The following is a 22,188-nucleotide window of genomic DNA, read 5'->3' as shown; positions in this document are numbered from 1 at the left end:
ACTAACATAAGCATAACTCACTAACAGACAACACATGTTACTCGATGTCTTAGAAAAGCAGTTTTCAAAGACACTCAAATTCTAAGCTTACAAATTGAAATTATGAATTGTGCAAGGATGTGAGCACATTTTACAAGATGGAATCATATATTTACAGCAATATCTACATGGTATGAATCCAGTTTTAAACACTTTTGATTGGCCACAAGGGGTTTAACAAAAAAATACCAACAGCAGTTTTTGAAAGCAGCTGTCTATCAAATGTATCTCTAGCATTTAGAAGAAAGATTAAAGAAAATATGAAATGTTATCAAAAACAGGCTAGTGAAAGTTTGTTTATACTCACTTTAACTGCAGGATCTCCGTTAGCTGTTTACTGTGATCAGCTCGTATCCTGCTCAGCTCATTGTCACGTTCAGACAGAGTATTTTGCGTAGACGACAACCGTTGTCTTGTGGCGTCTAACTCTTTTCTGGTATTGTCTAGCGCTGCCATCAAATCTTCCAACTATGAGAGTAAAATTATATTTTCCATGTTCATCCTTTCTATCAGGGTCATTCTGTCAAATCAAACAAATTTCAGAAACTTCCCTGGGCCAAATTTTTGATTTTGATCATATTTTTTCTGAAGAAAGTTAAACATGATGAAAGCCAAAATATTAAATGTCATGTATAAATATTTACTGTGTAATCCACTATTTTGTAGAGGGTGGACAAAATGGCAATTTTCACCTGAGATTCTGAGCCAAATTATAGGGGTGTAAAAATGACAGCATCATGATGTTATTTTTACACAGAGATTGGTAAGTCTGTAAGTAAAATCTATTGACTTTATATATGGTTCGGTTCCAGAGATATTGGAATTTCAATATGGCTCCAGGAGTAATTTGTTAAATTGTACACATGTTCAGTGGTCAAAAACCAAATGTGAGTTACTTTAAATAAATAAATTTGATGCAGTCATTTAAATTTATATATTTGTTATTGTAATTTAGTTCTATTTTTTTTTAATTTCATAAGATTTTTTTCTTTTTATTATTTTATTTTATTTTTATTTTTTTCAGGTGGAGGCTCTAAATAAGCCATTTTGGGTTTTCTGCCTCTCCCTGCACAGTATATGGATCAAAAAATAAGTAATGTTGAAACTAGAAATGCATCGTTTCCCTCTATCAAGACATTTCTATAGGACATAACCTGTTTGCGTGTCATAAATATTCTTTTTACAAAAATTAGCATGCCTGTAACTCAAGTATTAAAGTTATCTTAATATGATTTTAGATTCTGGTTCCTAAGAAACTTTTCTTTTGGAATCTTCATTTTAAGGCCTTGTATGGTTTAATCCCAGAAATATCGAGATCTCAGTGCAGCTCCATGTCCAAATTGCTGTATACTATCCACTGAAAAATGGTCAAAAACCAAATATGGTTTTGTGTTTATCTAGTTATCACTGTCAAATATGCAAATAATAACGGCAACTCAGGGTTTAGGAATGCACAGTATGACATATCAGATTACGAATGACCAGGATTGATTTTTAACTCCTGTTCTATGCATATTGTTTTGACAGAGGGAAACAAGCTACAATTCTAATTTCAACATTATTTATTCTTCAGATATTGTTTCTTCAAAGTGATCAAAATCTGGTTTCCAACCACTGAAAATTAGTAAAATATTCAACAATCTGGACATGGAGCCTCATTAAGATGCCCAAATCTCTGGGACTGAACAATGGATGGCCTTGAAAATGAAGATTCCAAAAGAAAGGTTTATTAAGTACTAAAATCTATATTCATATTGAGATATCCTTAATACTTTGTGAGTTACAGGCACACAAACTTTGGAAAAATAATATTTAAGGCACTTATATTTTAAGGCACAGGTATGGTCAATGCAGTTGTTTTGACAAAAAGAAACAAGATACATCTCTAGTTTTAACATTATTTGTTCTTCAGACATGCTGAAAAGAAGTATCATATTTATTCAAAGTGACCCACATTTGATTTTTGACTACTGAAAATGTATACAATTTAATGATTTACTACTGGAACCATATTGAAATTCCAATATAACCATAGGTCCTTAAAAATGAAGATGCCAAAATGGAAGTTTAAGATCCAATATCTGAAAGGGCATTAAGATATCCTTAATAATTCTTGAGTTGCAGGTATGAAAACTTAAAAATAAATAAATAAATAAATAAATAAATAAATAAATAAATAAATAAAACCTTTAAAAGTACTCTTTCCCCATTTTTGAATGGTCACCATTGGTACCTAATGCAACAAAGTAAAATAATGCAACACACTATTTTCCTATTTAATACTGTAAAGTGCTTTGATACAATCTGTATTGTTAAAAGCACTATATAAATAATGGTGACTTGACAAAGATTGCTAAAGTCAAAAGACCTATCAATCTCTGTGTAAAAGTAACATTATGATGCTGCCATCTCTCTGAAGTCATTTTTAACCCCCTGTAATTTGGCTCCAAATCTCAAGTGAAAATTGCCATTTTGAGCCCCCTCTACAAAATAGTGGATTATTTAATAAATACTCATCAATGACATTTAATATTTTGGCTTTTATTATTATACATGTTTATCTTTCTTCAGAAAAAAATATTAACAAGATAAAAAAAACTGTCTTTATATCCTAAATCATAATTACAAACACAGTATGATTAAACTAGTAACACACAAACAACTGTACTTTGCATAATTTTATTCAAGACATTGAGCGATCAGGGTAGGCAGGAAAATTTAAATGGACTATTGTGCTACAACTTCTCAGAAAGTTTACTGGAGTCAGTTAAGGAGTTAAGATGGGAAGTGCCCCTTAAATAAAGACACACAAAGCTTAGTTACTGACACATCTGTTTTTCTGAAGAAAGGCAGGACAGTGTGAACTTTTGGTACAACATTGTGAATACTTTGATACAAAAAGCTTAAAATGCAATACAGAAATTCACAAACTTGGAAAATGCCTGTCTTACCTGTCTTGAAGTATTGGGACTCATTTCTTCAGCTTGGCCTGGATTCACAGACTGCTTTTGGTTTTGCTCTTTCACTTGTCTGCAACACATAATATTTAAATGATTGCATAGAAAGGTGCTCTGTATGACATTATAAGTGCTCTTTGGCAGAGTGCTCAAGCAAGCAATTAAAACTGATGTTGTGTGGTTCTGACCATTCGTGTCTGTCACTGCAACTACAAATACATTTGGGGGTTCAGATGTCCAAAAAAATAATAAAAATATATAGTACTATTAACTTTTCTAGATAAAGGTGCAGCTGATTATGTGTAGATCAACTGTGTAAACAATCTTTCATACTCATTTTAGACACAAATTTCTTAAGACATTTATGAATATACAGGTGCATCTCAATAAATTAGAATGTTGTGGAAAAGTTCATTTATTTCAGTAATTCAACTCAAATTGTGAAACTCGTGTATTAAATAAATTCAGTGCACACAGACTGAAGTAGTTTAAGTCATTGGTTCTTTTAATTGTGATGATTTTGGCTCACATTTAACAAAAACCCACCAATTCCCTATCTCAACAAATTAAAATACTTCATAAGACCAAAAAAAAAACATTTTAGTGAATTGTTGGCCTTCTGGGAAGTATGTTCATTTACTGTACATGTACTCAATACTTGGTAGGGGCTCCTTTTGCTTTGATTACTGCCTCAATTCGCCATGACATGGAGGTGATCAGTTTGTGGCACTGCTGAGGTGGTATGGAAGCCCAGGTATCTTTGACAGTGGCCTTCAACTCATCTGCATTATTTAGTCTCCTGTTTCTCATTTTCCTCTTGATAATACCACATATATTCTCTATGGGGTTCAGGTCTGGTGAGTTTGCTGGCCAGTCAAGCACACCAACACCATGGTCATTTAACCAACTTTTATGCTTTTGGCAGTGTGGGCAGGTGCCAAATCCTGCTGGAAAATGAAATCAGCATCTTCAAAAAGCTGGTCAGCAGAAGGAAGCATGCAGAGCTCCAAAATTTCTTGGTAAACGGGTGCAGTGACTTTGGTTTTCAAGAAACACAATGGACCAACACCAGCAGATGACATTATACCCCAAATCATCACAGACTGTGGAAACTTAACACTGGACTTCAAGCAACTTCAAGCTTCTCCACCCTTCCTCCAGACTCTAGGACCTTGGTTTCCAAATGAAATACAAAACTTGCTCTCATCTGAAAAGAGGACTTTTGACCACTGGGCAACAGTCCAGTTCTTCTTCTCCTTTGCCCAGGTAAGACGCCTCAGGAGTGGCTTAACAAGAGGAACACGACAACTGTAGCCAAATTCCTTGACAAGGCAAATTGGTTGTTTGTCTGTCTCTAATTATTATTATTCTCACATTTGAGTATTCTATTTATTCTTTAATATTATTGTACTCGTTCATTCGGGTGCTCATGTCGCTAACAAGGATACAGCGTAATCTACTAGAGTCAATAATTACAGAGTAAAACAGAATTAAATCAAATGTAACAATTTATTATCAGTCAGGTAAATATGTATTCTGCCAATTACCTATCCAATTCAAACATATCAAATCATATCAATACAAAACATCAAATTCTCAAAGATAAATCTAAAAGTAAATATGCATACCTGACCTTAGAAAATACATAGTATGAAGTGAAGAGACATACACCACACTACGGGCTTTCTGGCTACAGAATCGCCTGTCACGGTTGGTAAACCGTGATCTCGGGGTGTTTGCACTTTGTGGTGAAGTCTGTGTGTTTCGCGTCTGCACTGATTAGTTTGTGGGCGTCTCCGTTAATTGTCATCAGCAGCAGCTGTCACTCATTACTCATTCTATATATATTGGCTTGTCTCACGTCTTGTGTTTGTGAGATCGTTGTTTTATGTGGCTTACCCTGTTTGTTTGGCTTCAGTGTTGTCTGCGTTTGGATGTTCGTGTTTTCCCGGAACCTCATCCACTCTACGCACTTCCACTCAGCCACAAAGACTTACCTTCGGCTCTATTCCCCGCAGTTCCTCTGCCATCCTCTCCTGCTGCCTTCTCACCGTCATCATCTGGATTCCTCACCACCTCACCACCATATTGGATTGTTGTCTTCCAGCATCATTGTCTTTTCCCTGTTTGTTTATTTATTTTCATTAAACCATCTAACTCGCTATTGTTTCCAGTCCTTCCTTCACCCCACCGTCACAGAACGATCTCACCAATATGGAAGCAGCGAGCACCAACACCCTCACGGACTTTATACACCACAGTGTGAAACGTATGGATCAGCAGCAGGAGAGCATCTCGAACACCGGACGCGCTGTCCAAGCGCTGGTGGCACAGGTGTCCGAGCTCACCCAGCAGATCCATCAGCTCACCTCTCCCACTGCGCCCATCGCACCGCCTGCGCTGCCCGTCCCCCGGGAGACCCCCCAGGATCACTTCCGGCCAGAGCCAAGACTTCCGGCGCCTGAAAGCTACTCCGGTGAGCCAGCCTTTTGCAGAACTTTCTTGAATAAATGTTCTATGCATTTCGCTTTGCAGCCCCGCACCTTCGCCACCGAGGAATCCAAAGTGGCGTTTACGCTCACGTTACTGTCGGGCAAGGCCGCCCTATGGGGGACGGCGGTGTGGGAGAATCAACATCCGTGCTGTGCCTTGTTCCATGCCCTCTCGGAGGAGATGAGGAGGGTATTCGATCGAGCCGCGGCCGGCAGGGAGGCCGCTCACCAGCTCTCAGACCTTCGTCAAGGCACGTCATCTGTCACGGATTACTCCATCGAAATCCGCACCCTGGCGGCCGCGTGCCAGTGGAACGAGGCCGCGCAGTGGGACTGATTCCTGCATGGGTTATCCGACCGTGTTCAAAAGGAGATCTACCTCCTCGAGCTTCCCCCCACACTTAATGGATTAATCGACTTGGCCTTACGAGTTGATGCCCGGATTAACCGCCTGGGTCGCCAGCCTAGTCCAACGCGTCATACCATCTCTCCAGTTAGGGGGCGCTTGAGTCGAGAGAACGCGGTCGGTCCCGTCGACGACCATGAGCCCATGCAGGTGGGTAGAGGTCGGCTGTCCCGGAGGGAGAGGGAACGGCGGAGATCCCAAGGACTATGTTTATACTGTGGAGGCTCAGAACACAACATCTACTCATGCCCGGTAAAAGAGCCAGCCCGGTAGTAAACTTGAGGCTACTATCGGGTGGGATCTCCGCTGGGAAGTCCTCAACAACATCATCGACCCTCCTTCCGGTGAAACTGCGGTGGAAGAATCACTCTCACGAATGTCACGCCCTTCTGGACTCCGGAGCCGAAGGTAGTTTCATTGATTCTTCCCTTGCACATCACCTGAACATTCCCGTCCTACCTGTGTCTCTCCCCATCCATGTCACTGCACTCAACGGTCAGGAACTGCCTCACGTCACACACCACACAGAACCCATCACACTACTCACTTCTGGAAATCATCGCGAAACCATATCCTTTTTTCTCATGGACTCCCCTGTTGCTCCCATTGTGTTAGGTCACCCCTGGTTAACTAAACATAATCCACGAGTGGAATGGGGTTCCAACACAGTCACATTGTGGAGTGAAAGTTGTCATGAGTCTTGTCTGGTTTCTGCTTGTCCTGTTGTCCCTGTTTCTGTCTTTCAGAAGGAGAACATGGTTTTGCCAAACGTGCCCGTAGAGTATCTGAACCTGAAGGAAGTGTTCAGTAAGTCCCGTGCTGCTTCTCTTCCTCCGCATCGTCCCTACGACTGTGCCATAGATTTAGTGTCAGGTAAATCTCCGCCTAAGGGCAAGTTATACTCTCTTTCTATTCCTGAGAGGGAGGTCATGGAGAAATACATTTCTGATTCCTTAGCGTCTGGGTTCATCCGTCCTTCCTCTTCTCCAGCGGGGGTGGGATTCTTTTTTGTGGGTAAGAAAGATGGTTCTCTGCGACCTTGCATTGATTACCGAGAGCTGAACAACATCACGATAAAGAACACCTATCCTTTACCACTCATGTCTTCAGCTTTCGAGAGGTTGCAGGGAGCATCCGTATTCACAAAATTTGATTTATGTAATGCTTATCATTTGGTCCGCATCAGGAAGGGGGATGAATGGAAAACCGCCTTTAATACCCCTAGAGGGCACTTTGAATACTTGGTGATGCCGTTCGGGCTCTCCAACTCGCCCGGGGTTTTCCAAGCACTCGTTAATGACGTGTTGAGAGATATGACAGATCAGTTTATATATGTTTACCTGGATGACATACTGATTTTTTCTTCATCTCTCCAGGAACACGTTCAACACGTCAGACGAGTGCTCCAGAGGTTACTTGAGAATGGGCTTTTTGTCAAGGCAGAGAAATGCGTATTCCATGCACAGTCTGTTCCCTTCCTAGGATATATCGTCTCGTCCGAGGGAATACGTATGGACCCTGACAAGGTTAAGGCTGTGATAGATTGGCCATCTCCAGATTCCCGTAAGGCCCTACAGCGGTTTCTGGGGTTCGCCAATTTCTATCGGCGTTTCATTGCAAATTCAGCCAACTAGCCTCACCTCTGACAGCCTTGACCTCTCCCAGTACTCCGTTCAGGTGGTCGGACGCAGCTGAGACTGCTTTCACTAACCTCAAGAGCCGCTTCGTTTCGGCTCCCATCCTGGTGGCCCCTGATCCCACACGGCAGTTCGTGGTGGAGGTCGACGCGTCAGAGGTGGGGGTAGGAGCAGTGTTGTCCCAACGTGCTGCTTCGGACGATAAGGTACATCCTTGCGCATTTTTCTCTCATCGATTATCTCCTGCTGAACATAATTATGACATTGGCAATAGAGAGTTGTTGGCCGTCAAATTAGCGTTAGAGGAGTGGCGTCACTGGCTGGAAGGTTCAGGGGTACCTTTTATTGTTTGGACCGATCATAAGAATTTAGAGTACATTAGAACTGCCAAAAGACTCAATTCCAGGCAGGCTCGGGGTAACGCCTCCGGGGTAACGCCTCCGTCCAGTTGTCCACCGAACCGTTTATTTGTGCCGGAGGAGTTAAGGTCCGAAGTCATTCAGTGGGGTCACTGCTCTAACGTTGCTTGTCATCCAGGGATAAGTCGAACTAATGGGTTGGTTAAACAACGATTCTGGTGGCCACGTATGGCTCGTGACGTCCGCGATTTTGTGTTGGCTTGCTCAGTTTGCGCCAGTGGTAAGTCATCTAACCGACCTCCTGATGGGCTCCTTCAACCACTGTCTGTCCCTTCGAGACCCTGGTCCCACATCGCACTAGATTTTGTTACCGCCCTCCCGCCCTCTAATGGCATGACGGTCGTTTTGACCGTAGTGGACCGGTTCTCGAAGGCGGCACATTTCATTCCCTTGCCCAAATTACCGACAGCCAAGGAGACAGCGGTCACTGTCCTAGATCACGTCTTTCGGCTTCATGGCCTACCGGTAGACGTGGTTTCTGACAGGGGATCTCAATTCATATCCAAAATTTTGGAAAGAGTTTTGTAAATTGCTAGGAGCGTCAGTTAGCTTGTCTTCGGGTTATCATCCCCAAAGTAACGGACAGTCTGAGCGAGCCAACCAAGATTTAGAGAGGACGTTACGATGTTTGGTCTCCAAGAATCCTTCTTCCTGGAGTCAACAACTCTCTATGGTGGAGTACGCCCACAATTCGTTGCCAGTGTCAGCTACGGGCCTTTCTCTGTTTCAGGGCAGTTTAGGTTACCAGCCACCAGTTTTTCCCAGTTTGGAATCTGAAGTCGCGGTCCCCTCCGCTCACGCGTTTGTCCAGAGGTGCCACCGCACCTGGACCAGAGCCCGCGAGACTCTGCTCCGGGTGAGGGAGCGCACTAAGGCCAAGGCCGATCTCCACCGGTCAAAGCCTCCCGTTTACGTCGTGGGTCAAAAGGTGTGGCTTTCTACCAGTAACATTCCTCTGCGTTCCGTCTAATAAATTAGCTCCCAAATTTATTGGCCCGTTTACTATCACCAAGATCATTGGTCCGGTGACAGTCCGCCTCAAACTACCTCCAGCATATAGGAGGATACACCCCGCCTTTCATGTGTCCAAAATTAAACCCGTGTTTTATGCACGTATTAATCCGCCTACTCCGGTTCCCCCGCCGCTGCGTCTCGTAGATGGGGAACCGACTTATTCGGTTAATCGTATTCTGGACTCGAGACGGAGGGGATGAGGATTCCAGTACCTGGTGGACTGGGAAGGTTACGGTCCGGAGGAGAGGAGTTGGGTACCTGCTAGGGACATATTGGATCACTCCCTTATTGATGAATACAATCAGCAGGTAGGCCCTTCTGGGAACTCCAAGAGGAGCTCTTAGAGGGGGGGGTACTGTCACGGTTGGTAAACCGTGATCTCGGGGTGTTTGCACTTTGTGGTGAAGTCTGTGTGTTTCGCGTCTGCACTGATTAGTTTGTGGGCGTCTCCGTTAATTGTCATCAGCAGCAGCTGTCACTCATTACTCATTCCCTATATATTGGCTAGACTCACGTCTTGTGTTTGTGAGATCGTTGTTTTATGTGGCTTAACCTGTTTGTTTGGCTTCAGTGTTGTCTGCGTTTGGATGTTCGTGTTTTGCCGGAACATCATCCACTCTACGCACTTCCACTCAGCCACAAAGACTTACCTTCGGCTCTATTCCCCGCAGTTCCTGTGCCATCCTCTCCTGCTGCCTTCTCACCGTCATCATCTGGATTCCTCACCACCTCACCACCATCTTGGATTGTTGTCTTCCCAGCATCATTGTCTTTTCCCTGTTTGTTTATTTATTTTCATTAAACCATCTAACTCGCTATTGTTTCCAGTCCTTCCTTCACCCCACCGTCACATCGCCCCAATCCTTTTGCTGCAATCCTTTAAATACCTCAGACCAAGATAAACATCCCCCGAGATGAAGACAGAAACTAACAACTGGAATTTGATTAAGTCAGGTCCCAGACCAGTATAGTTTAGGGTGCTTTCACACCTGCCTCATTTAGTTTGGTTGAATCGTACCAGAGTTCGTTTCCCCCTTTGGTGCGGTTCGTTTGGGCAGGTGTGAAAGCAGCAATCGCACTCGGGTGCGCACCAAAGGCGGACCAAACAAGCGTACCGAGACCTGCTTGAAGAGGTGGTCTCGGTACGCTTTCAAACGAACTCTGGAGCGGTACGTTTGTGGTGAGAAACGTGATCCGACCTCGAAAAGACCCAAATGCAAAAAGTACTGATCATTTTTGGACTAAACCAGCTGCCGTAGTCAGCTGCGCTGTGCATTACGGGATGAGGAAGTGTTTGTTGACAGTTTTTTGTGTGTGTGTGTTTGTTGACAGTTTGCGCTTTAGCATGGCAGCTCGTGGATTAATGCACGCCTCCGCTTGACGTTACGAGCGATGCCCGCTCGCCGTTTGCAGTGCATTAGAACGTTGTTTTCAAGCCGCATCCGCGCTTCATTATAGAAATGTATTGTTTGCATGTTGTGGTGTATACAAACAATGTAATAGATTATGGCCAGGGACAAAACCAGCCAGCGCAGTCGTCTCTCCATATTTGTGTTGTCTCCGTGTTGTTTGCTGGCTTTTCCTCTTATGTTGGAATTTTCCCGCACGTAAATTCTGACCAATCGAAAAGCAGTTTAGGAAATACGCCATGGTCAATGAGTGATGTGGATGTTGTCATGTGACTGCATTTTGGTTCGTTTCAACTGGTTCGGACCAAAGCAATCAGTGTGGTGTGAAAAGGAACCAAAAAAGCTGAAAAATGCTACAATGTATAATTGTTTGCCCTTGGTTCGGACCAAATGAACCGAACTAGAGATGTGAAAGCACCCTTACACCTCAAAGGAAACAGAAGGTAATTTACATGGAAGACCCTGGAAAAGGGCACTCCCATTACAGTAATCAAAATATCTCTTGACTCTTAGGATCTCTATTATCTTTTAGTCTACTTTTGTAAGGTTGAGACCATTGTACCAGGCAAACTGAGACATTTCAAATGATACCAAACATATATAGTCACTTGTTGTATACACTTAACATTGCATAGATTTAGAGTGAGTTTCAGTTGAGGGAGAAAGGATGGGGAACATAGTGTGAGGAGGGAGTGTGATGGTGCGGTGTGAACTGCTAGGCGTGGTGCGTCTCCGATGGCACTGTTACTTATGCAGGAGGGTGTTCAAGAGAGTGTTCAAATGTTAATTATCAGGAAAGTCCTTTGTTCTCTTAATGAGAAGTCATCCCTCAGTCCAGACGGTCCGACTCCAGCCTTACAATGCCTTGACCCCAGACTCAGTCCATTCCTTGTGAAGTTCACTCAAATTCTTGAATCGATTTTGCTTGACAATCCTCATAAGGGTGCGGTTCTCTCGGTTGGTTGTGCATCTTTTTCTTCCAAACATTTTCCTTCTACTCAACTTTCTGTTAACATGCTTGGATACAGCACTCTGTGAACAGCCAGCTTCTTTGGCAATGAATGTTTGTGGCTTACTCTTCTGGACTACTGTCAGATCAGCAGTCTTCCCCATGTTTGTGCAGCCTAGTGAACCAAACTGAGAGACCATTTTGAAGGCTCTGGAAACCTTTGCAGGTGTTTTGAGTTGATTAGCTAGTTGGCATGTCACCATATTCTAATTTGTTGATATAGTGAATTGGTGGGTTTTTGTTAAATGTGAGCCAAAATCATCACAATTAAAAGAACCAAAGACTTAAACTACTTCAGTCTGTGTGCAATGAATTTATTTAATACAAAAGTTTCACAATCTGAGTTGAATTACTGACATTAATGAACTTTTCCACGACATTCTAATTTATTGAGATGCACCTGTAAATAAATGCAGAGCTGTTGGACACGTGACAATAGTGGATGCTTTGGGCGTTAGAACTGCTTTGAAAGCTAACTGACCTCCTTACTCTGTTTGCTCTGTTTTGTTGATTTGGTATATATATATATATATATATATATATATATATATATATATATATATATATATATATATATATAATTTAACACCTCTAGTGCTAGTGATATGTAGTGTTATGGTATACATTTTAAACATAATTTTTTCCCCTGCTGATGTTATAATGTACCCAACTACGGTGTTAGTGAAAATCTAAATAATCTTAATAATAGACTTCACTGTGTTTCTAGGCATTGATAAAGCCTTTGAAATGTTTTTGTCTCCATCTCCTGACTTGTGCCTGTCCACAACTTTATCCCAGAGATCGTCTGCCAGTGCCTTGCCACCCATAGTGGATTGTTTGCATCAGTTGCACTACCAAGTACTGAAATGCTAAAGGAATGCTCTTTTCATGCTGAGCTAATCAAAATGATCAAAGCTGATCAAAGTTGAAAGTCAAATGGCTTTCTGTTCAATTGAGAAGGTGATTAGCTACACCTGATTGAGTATACAAGTCATTTTAGGAGGGGGTGATCCTTTTTCCAACTCAGTGATTCTATTTATTTATTTATGACATGTTGGTGTTGTATCTTTCACTTGGATGTTATAAGTTGCACTGAGTAAATACAGCTGGATAAAATAAAACTGTGTTTGTCTTCATTTCAGGCTGCAAAGCAACACAATGTGATCATTTTAAAGGAGGGTGATTCTTTTTAATACCAACTGTATATTTCAACTCTTTCAGTGGTTCTCTGTATCATCCATTCTTTATTCTTGTTATTTTTGGAGCTTGTTATTATTATTATTATTATTAATAATAATAATAAATGTGTTCAGCTGAAGAAAGACTGTCATATGCATTTAGAATGACAAGTGGATGAGTAAATTACCTTTTGACTCTAAAAGATTAGCCTTGGGTAGACTAATGAAATTCTCAAAAACTTGCTAAATATGTGCTAGAGTGAAATTACCTTATGAAAGATTTCTTAATAATTGGCATATACCTCTCCAGCTCAATGATTATCTTGTCCTGCTCCAGACGTTCAGACTGCAGCTCCCGCAAAAGAGCCAGCAATCTCTGGACTTCAGCATTAGACTTCTCCAGTTCCTCTTTATGAGGGGCAGTTTCTGTTTGGAGAACCTGCAGTCGCTCTGACAGCTCAGGGTTCCAGCGAGCAACATGTTCAGCTTCGCACGCCTTCACTCAAGCCAAAAAAAAAAAAAAAAAAAAAACACAAGGTTGACAAGGTTTTTATACTTATACCATGGTAAATCTATACAGTACATTCTAAAAACCACCACATTTAGGAATTGCAAAAGCTGTGCAGGTTGTGACTGACACTAAAGGCTGTGGTCTTTAGTGTCCTTGTTAGCATGACAATTCCAATCAAATTTTTACAGAGGAATCTCAACCTGGATGCTCAAATCGGATTTCAGATTGACAAGAAATTGACAATTCACAATGAAAATATGAAAACCAATTATGGAAATGCCGGAAGACACTGCACCCTCGTTTTTCAGTGAAGCTGGCTGTGACTACAGCATGAAACATTATATCAGTCTCCTCCGTTGCTGAGCTTTTTGTGTGCAAGAGAGGTGTTTTGCACCTGACTTATTCTGAGAGTGAGATGATGAACCTCCACTTTTGCTGCATCAGATTTGAAAGCCTTGTCACATGCTTGGGTACACCTGCTTTGTTACCAAAGCAACACAAGCAGATAAGTTGGAAATGTCTGGACACACAAATCTGATCTGATTTCTTTCGATTAATAATGCAGATAGACTGCCTGATAAAATGTGATTTGAGAAAAAAATCAGATTTGCCTACAGTCTGAACAGTTTTGCTGGGCACACACTGCACAATTTTATTTTTTCTCTCCCACACACACACAACACAGCATTTACATCTTCTTAAATTCTCCGCTGCAGGTCAAGAAATACTATTCTATGAATCACAAATTCAGAAACTCATATGCTCACAAGTTTTGCTACAGTTGTTGCAGTGAATATGGTGCAAAACACATTCATACACCCAATTCCAAAAACATGCAGTCATGAACATATTTTGAACATCCGCAAAGTAATATGTGAATTCATGCAATGTGAGTTGCACACTTATACTTCGAATACGGCCCGCCAATCATCTTCATCCAGCCCAAGGAAGAGTATGCAGGTCGCACATATGCCTTGAATTGATTTTACACTAATTAGTTTGTCCACAAGTATTTGCCCTAAATAGAATTGAAAATTACTAATATCACATAAAATTTAGGATGGATAGTATGTACATTAGGATGCAGGCACAATCTTAAATGAGTTATTGAGTCCTAAATGACCGTAAAGACTTCAGAAAATCATGTAGCCTATCAGATCCGCGTCATGTCCATCAGGTTTAAAAGAGACAGCGCTGCTTTTAAAGTGAAACCTGCTGCAGTCTGTGACTGATGTAAACCAAAGAACAAAAGAAAAAGAGAAATCACTCGACTGCTCTGCTTGCTGATTAATTTTTGTAGCTTAAATAAAGATGAATCAATATAGCTTATGCATACAATTTAAACAAATCATGCCACACTACTGCCAACATAGCTGGGAATGCCTACAAGGTAGCCGGCCAAGGTTTAACCCTCCACACGATGGCTGTACTGCAAGTTTTCCAGGCCAAAATGCTCAAGCAGCTGGATGAGCACAGCCCAGATCCTGAAATCTTTAAAGAGCTCTGCAGTGCCACTAATCTCACCCTGCGAGTTGCAAAGTCAACAGCCCAATCCATCGGCCACACGATGGGGAGTCTTGTTGTGTTGAACTGCCACCTCTGGCTGACACTGACTGATATGTAGGATGCAGAGAAGACAGGAGCCCCAAGGTGCCACAATCTACTCTTTACCCCTTCCCTAAACAACAGGGTCCTCGCCCATCAGGAATCCCTGCCCCGAAAACTCAGCCATGCTCCTGACTGCCCGGTAAGGAAGAGAGCTTCCTCTGCCTGCAGCCCAGTTTTGGAGACAACCAGCATCGAAATCTGCCCATCCCAGTTCTTTGCCTATTTCTCTTGTCCCCTGCCTGCAATTCAAGGACAGAAGACCCTGTGAATTGCCCGATTGCAGTTATTCTGTCCTTCTTGCAAGAGTGCTTAGATGGTGGCCACGCGCCTTCTACGCTCAAGGTATACATCTCCGCAATATTAGCATTCCATAAGGAGATTGACAGTCGGCCGGTTGGCAGGAATGATCTTGTGGTCAAACTTCCATGGGGAGCTAGTGGAATGAACCCTTCTCTGCCATGCACAATCCCCACTTGGGGATAGCTTTGGTACCAAAAGCATTGTTGTATCCACTGTTCGAGCCACTGCAGTCGATTTCATTAAAAATGCTCTCTTATAAGACAGCACTTTTGCTAGCTCTCATTTTGGTGAACTACGAGGGTGATTCATGCATGGATTTTCCCCCCGCTGACTGCAAGGTTGTTCTCAAACCTAGGGAGAGTTCAACACCATTCAGAGCCCAGGTTATAATTCTGTCAGCATTCACCCCGAGTGTTTGCACTAGACAGCTGAGACTTTCTGAGCAGCTCTTCATCTGTTTAGGTGGCCACAATAAAGGCCTGCCTGTCTTAAAGCGGAGACTATCCCATCAGATAGATCTGGCTTACAGTTCACAGAATGTGGAGTGCCCTATAGGTTTTTGGGCCCACTCTACAAGGGAGGGGTAGCTTCATCATGCACATGGGCAAACGGAATACCCATTGTCCTGTCTGTACAGGAGAGCTAAGCTTAAGGTATATAGCCCATTCAATTTGCTGTTGCTGCTATACAAACCAATCATTATACTGTTTCCCTTGCAATACATGGCTGCAGTGGCTGGTAGGCCCCACCCATGTTCTTAGGGTGAGGTGTTTATCTACAGTAGGTGGACAACCATGGGTAATAATGGGTAATACCGCCGCGTGTACTGCCGCCGCAGGGCCGCGGCGTTAACTGCAAGTCAGTCGCGTGTTAAATCATTCACGAAACTACCGCCAGGTGGCGCAAAGAGACGGATTGTGAACTGAATGTAATTGTAAAATGTTGGTTTGTTAATGGAGATGAAAGGAGGAAGTAAAACAACAATAACATTATAATATAACATTGTAACATCCTTAAAAACCATTAGAAAATTTACAGCGAGTTCATTTCAAAACGTGGGATAGTCTTAGGCTCATTTCGGTTCATTCTTGGATAAAAATAAATAAATAAATAAATAAAAAAGTCTTCAGGGTCCATATGCAGAGCGAAATGAGAATGGTCCAGCATTTAGAAATAATTCTTATAAACTCTGTTATTATTCTTGATTTTTCAAACTGCTAACAATTTGCATTTTCGAATTATGCCTTATAGGTGACAAAAAATGCAGTATTTTCTGTTTCAGCTGTTTGATCGCGCTGGTGCCTCACGCGCACATACAGTATTCATTGGAAACAGTGCAGCCGTTCACCGTGTCATCCGGTGCAAGCAGCGGTCCACTTTGGCATATTTGTGTTCATTATGATTTTTTTCCGTCGAATACTAAAACACGCATGAACTACAAAGCCTATTTTCAAATGGGCAACATCACGAATATGGAAACGTTTGGATTTCTCCAGAATGAGAGAGCCCAACCTTACCTTATGTTTCCTTTAACTTGTTATTATTATTATTATTATTATAACTAGGCATTATATACTGCACTTATATTTATCCATTAGAATTATACATTTTTAATTATTATTCTGTTCTGATAAATTTGTTAAATGTAAAGGATTTGTTGAAAAGTGAGGGGAACTAAAAATATCCTGTTGGCGCCTATAACATTATTAGGCCTGCCGTTATTATTTCTGAATGTAATAAAATGCAACTTATACATTACTTTTTTTTTCCCTCTCACAAAAAAAAAAAAATAAAATAAAAAAAATAAAAAACATGCAGCAAACGAAAATAGGCGATTAATCAGTTAAAACCCACAGTGTTACTGTGGGTTAAAAACTTACATTATATACTTAGCAACAGAGTATGGGCCTAATCTAGGCTATGTTGTTAACAATTTACAAGTTTTGTGTATGGTTTTATCCAGAGTTTTTTTTTTTTGTTTTGTTTTTTTTGTTTTGGACCGTCCCTTATTCTTAGAGACAGCATTCCCCTTCTGTTGGCCTCCGTAACAGACAATGAGCTGGTCTGAGGTCCTGAAGGTTTGTGTCCGGTCTACGTAGCATCTCAATGCTCAGACGGGACAGAACAAAGCCAGGGCTGGGTCTGCCTCCTCCAGGGGCAGCGCTTGCAGGTTGACCACTTGGCCTTTGAAGGGTGTAGTGGGAACCTTGGGCACGTAGCCGGGCAGGGCCGGGGCCTCAGGATTACCTGGGAGTCAACCAACCCCAAACCCTAGGCATGAATCGTCGACCGAAAATGGGTGCAGGTTCCCTACCCTCTTGATGGAGGCCAGTGCAAGCAGCAGCAGAGTTTTTAATGAAAGAAACTTTGGCTCAACTGAATGCAAAGGCTTGAATGGGCCCTGCTGTAGTGATTTCAGCACCAGAGTCAGGTCCCAAGAGGGTATGGACGATTTAACCTCCTGGCCCCTCTAAGGAACCTGATGACGAGGTCATGCTTACCTAAAGACTTCCCATTCACGGGGTCATGGTATGCAGCAATAGCACTTTGGACTGGACTTTGAGGGTGGAGGGAGACAGCCTTCACTCCAACCCTTGCTGCAAAAAGGAAAGCATGACCGCAATCGGGCATCTTCGGGTGTCTTCTCGGTGAGAAGAACACCACTCGACGAACAGGTTCCACTTCAAGGCGTAAGCGTGTCTCGTAGACGGTGCTCTTGCCGAAGTGATGGTGTTCACTACCTCCTGGGGTAGGTCACCTAGGACCTCCGGGTCCCGTCCAGGGACCAGACATGGAGTTTCCAAAGGTCTGGATGTGGGTGCCAAACGGTGCCCCGTCTCTGAGTCAGTAGATCCTTCCTCAGAGGAATCGGCCAAGGATGTCGTGAGGAGCACTAGATCGGGGTACCAGGTCCAAGTGGGCCAATACGGCGCCACTAGCAAGACTTGCTCCTGGTGTGTGCCAGTGCGTCCGTGCCGAGAGTTCCCTCGGTCAGGGATTAGAACAACTGGCAGTGAGAGGTCTCTGGAGAAGCAAACAGGTCTACCTGAGCGGCTCCAAACCGTCTCCAAATCAGCTGGACCGTCAGGGGATGGAGTCGCCATTCTCCCGGGAGCATTGCTCAAGACAGTTGTCGGCTGTACGGTTGAGCAGGCCCGGAATGTGAATGGCACGAAGTGACCTAAGAACCTTCCGACTCCAAAGGAGGAGGTGGCGGGCAACCACCTTGTCAGTTGATGTACGCAGCGGTCGCTGTGTTGTCCATTCGGACCAGCACATGCTTGCCTCGTAAGCAACCTTTGAGACGGTTTAAGGCAAGGTGCATTGCTAACAACTCTAGGCAACTGATGTGCCTCTGCAGTTGCGGGCCTGTCCAAACCCCTGAGACTGCATGCCCGTTGTACGTGGCCCCCCAGCTGGTGGTGGAGGCATCCGTGTAAACCACAGCATGCCTGGAGATCTGCTCTAGGGGCACCCCTGCCTGGAGAAACACAAGATCTGACCATGGGGTGAGGGTTTGGTGACAGGCCAGTGTAACTTGGACCCGGTGAGTGCCACGTTTCCACGCCCACTTCGGGACTCGGCCATAAAGCCAGTGCTTCAGCAGTCTCATATGTAACAGGCCGAGCGGTGTAAGTGCTGCTGCAGCTGCCATATGCCCCAGGAGCCTCTGAAAAATTTTCAGTGGGAACGCTGTCCTGCCCTTAAATGTATTCAAGCAGGGTAGCACCAACCGTGCAGGTTCCTCTGTGAGGCGTGCTGTCTGTTCGACCGAATCCAACTCCATACCGAGAAAAGAGATCCTCTGCGTCAGCAAGAGTTTGCTCTTCTCCCAGTTGACCTGAAGGCCCAACAGGCTGAGGTGCCGGAGCACCAGGTCCCTGTACTCGCACAATTGATCCAGAGATTGTGCTAGTATCAGCCAATCATCTAGATAGTTGAGAATGCGAACACCCTGCTCTCTGAGGGGAACAAGAGCCACCTCTGTGACTTTCATGAAGACACGGGGAGACAGGGACAGCCCCAAGGGCAGGACCTTGTACTGATATGCCCGTCCTCCAAACGCAAACCGCAGAAAAGGTCTGTGGCGTGGAAGGATCGATACATGAAAGTACGTGTCCTTCAGGTCAATCGCTGCAATCTCAACATCTTGAACAGTAGATGATGAAGGGCCCGGTTCAAAACTCGCAGATCCAAGATCGGTCGTAACCCACTGCCTTTCTTGGGTAAAATGAAGTAAGGGCTGTAAAACCCCGTCCTCATATCGGCTGGAGGAACCGGCTCTATCGCGCCCTAGAGCCCACCCTAGGCGGACGCGGGAGCCCACCCTCGGCAACGAGCAGGCTGGGGCATTGCGGCCGGGTGGAGGCAGCAGCTGCCCGCCGGGGTAGGATGTGTCGGATCGCCTCATTCTGCTTCTGGGCGGCCGAGAACTGCTGTGCAAAGCTCTCGACTGCGTCGCCCGAAGAGGCCAGTCTGGGAAACAGGGGCATTGAGGAACCGGACCTTGTCAGTGCATGGTGTGTAAGGCAGAAGCAGCTTCCCCACAAGCTCCTGGACCACAAGAGTAGACATCACACGACCCAGGGAACTCGCGGTGACCTTCGTCGCTCAGAGTGCGAGGTCAGTGGCAGTTCTGAGTTCTTTCATAACTTCTGGATCGTGACCACCCTCGTGCAGGTCTTTCAGTGCCTTAGCCTGGTGCACCTGCAGTAACGCCATGGTGTGTAAGGCAGAAGCAGCTTCCCCACAAGCCGCATAGGCACTGCCAGTCAGACCAGACGAGTGCCTACAGGCCCGGGAAGGAATCACCGGGTCTCCATGCCAGAAGGAGACGGACTTAGGACACAATTGCATCGCTACCACCCACTCCACTGACGGGATTCCCGAATACCCCTTCGCTGCACCACCATCAAGGGTGGTGAGTGAGGAGCTCACTCAGCAGAGGCAGCGGGACTCCACCCCCATGAAGGTAGTGGAGCCTGGTTCGCAGCTCTGAGATGGTAATCTTCCCGCAATGAGAACATGACGCATCCACGAAAGCCATCTCAGCGTGCTTGACACCCAGACACGTGAGGCAGCGATCGTGACCGTCACCCGGTGCCAAGTAACAACCGCATCCAGAAACGCATGGGTGTAATGGCATCCTTATAAGGACGATCCGTCATCTTTATAAAGACGCACCCGTGGAGCTCTTTTAGAGGAAATTTGCTCTTAGGAAATGCTCTTTTAGTGCTGAGGCGCACAGGGGAGATGGCCGCTTGCAACACGACAGGGGGTAGTGCAGCCAGAAGTGTGCAATCCACTCGACACTGGAACGACCTCCACTGAAATGTCGTCTCGCCAACCCAGGAAGCTTCCCAGAGGGTGCTGAACTCACAGTTCACCGTAGACACAGTTGAGGTAAGCAGAACGATACTGTCTCTCGGCTTCGAAGTGAAAAGCTGCTATGCATTGCACCTGCTGCCATCTTATACTCACGTTGTGATCAGTGGCAGCTGGATGCAATAATTGCATGCCAATGTGCATTGGCTCGTTAAGTTTACATTTGAAGTAGACTGGTCTATCGAAGTGATATCCCAATTAGTCGGTCACCGACGTGACGTCGAGAGTGACCAACTGAAAGGGAACCGAGACAATCCCCATCTGTTGGTTACTACGAGTTATGTCGAACGACATATGGGGTCCATGGAAAACGCCACAACCTGAACTCCATCACAACCCTGTGGCGCTACAATTGTTGAAAGAGTTTTTGTTTTTTTATTTGAATTATTTCATTTTAAAGTAATAATTCAAAGCTTTCTATAGATATATTTATCAAGTCAGTGAGGCAAGTATTCGCTGAGTTTCGGTTTATCAGAAGTGCTCCTGCTCCAAACCAAAACTGCAGAAACCATCCTGTTTTTTATTTTTATTTTTTATTTTATAAAAGCACAAAGTTTTTTGATATTGTAAGTGCACACAAATAAACGTAGACCCTTTTCTGAATGCTGTATTACTCTTTATGAGCAAAAAATTTGGCATATTTTAAAATGTTTCCAATGCAAGTGATCGCACTGATGCCTCCATGCCCTGTAAAGCTTGCTTCAGCTTCCAATCTCTGCACAAACGATTTGGTATGCCTCTAACAGTGCAAATTTATAGGTTCATAATGTTTAAACTAACCTAACATTGAGATATGCTTCAGCTGTTTTATATCTATAGATTTTATTTTAGGCAAGTCGTGATGATTTGAGAAAACTAAATTGATCAAATAAACTCACTATCTACAGCTGGCCGCTTGGTCGATAGGCTGTTTTAAAAAACAAAAACTTACATTTAACGAACAAAAAAAAAATCAATCTCCATATGAGATGTTCAGCTTAAATGAAAATGTCATTCAGCCAGTCTGTGTTCTGTCATGAGATCTTGACTATATTCTTTGTGATTGTGGTTGTTAAATAAATGTACTTATTCAACCACTGTTGTTTTAATAGAGAAATATTGCAATTTTGAATTATTGGAATTACTATTAGGAATTTCACTGTTTTTTTATATATATATGAAATGCAAAAAATAATTTCTCAAATAACAACAATCATTACGATTATAATTTTGAGCAAAAATAATTTTTTAGCAGTTCAACCATTATACAGCATGAAAATGTGACTAAGATTCCACTGACTAAATCTAGACTAAAATGCTCAGACATTTAGTCCAACTTGACTAAACAAAAACAGGAAAAGGTTGACTAAATATGATAACTAAAAAGTACATTTGACTCAGGACTAAGACTAATTTAAAAGACTACACTAAAACAAAAAAAAAAAATCCAAAAACAGATAAAAAAGCCCCCTCGCTCCTGGGCTCACAGCCACCCCGTGGCCATAGAAGAACAGCGAAAGTTGGGCAATATGCTTATAAAATGGTAAATATTTGTGACAAATTTCCTGCTGCCAACAGGTGGCGCTATGATTATAAATTAATATTGATATTAATATTGGCCTTAAGATGAGTTCAGGCCAGGTCTCTTATCAAACATGTGAAGTTTGGGGCAGATCAAGCATTGCATTTTTAAGTTAGTGTGAAACAAGATGTTTCCTTTTGCCAGCAGGTGGCGCTATCATTATAATTAAATATTGGCCTTTAGATGTGTTCAGTCCAGGACTCTTATAAAACGTGTGAAGTTTGAGGCAGATTGGGCATTGTATGCATGAGTTACAACAACTT

The 22,188-nt window shown here is 43.3% G+C and overlaps 1 protein-coding gene across 1 annotated transcript in view; it reads right to left on the bottom strand.

Moving 5' to 3' along the window:
* LOC109051650 (ERC protein 2) overlaps window positions 1–22,188 on the bottom strand; it is an 84,992-nt gene that overhangs the window by 47,492 nt on the left and 15,312 nt on the right. Inside the window, exons 4-6 of the mRNA XM_042762932.1 lie at window positions 12,863–13,056; window positions 2,991–3,069; window positions 347–507 (exon numbers count right to left, since the gene is read on the bottom strand). Coding sequence (XP_042618866.1) covers window positions 347–507; window positions 2,991–3,069; window positions 12,863–13,056 — 434 coding nt within the window. The remainder of the gene's footprint in view (window positions 1–346; window positions 508–2,990; window positions 3,070–12,862; window positions 13,057–22,188) is intronic.

This window comes from Cyprinus carpio, chromosome A8 (genome assembly GCF_018340385.1).
Source record: "Cyprinus carpio isolate SPL01 chromosome A8, ASM1834038v1, whole genome shotgun sequence".
Classification (NCBI taxonomy): domain Eukaryota; kingdom Metazoa; phylum Chordata; class Actinopteri; order Cypriniformes; family Cyprinidae; genus Cyprinus; species Cyprinus carpio.
Note: the sequence above shows the minus strand (reverse complement) of the source record. Positions and strands in the feature narration are given on the sequence as shown.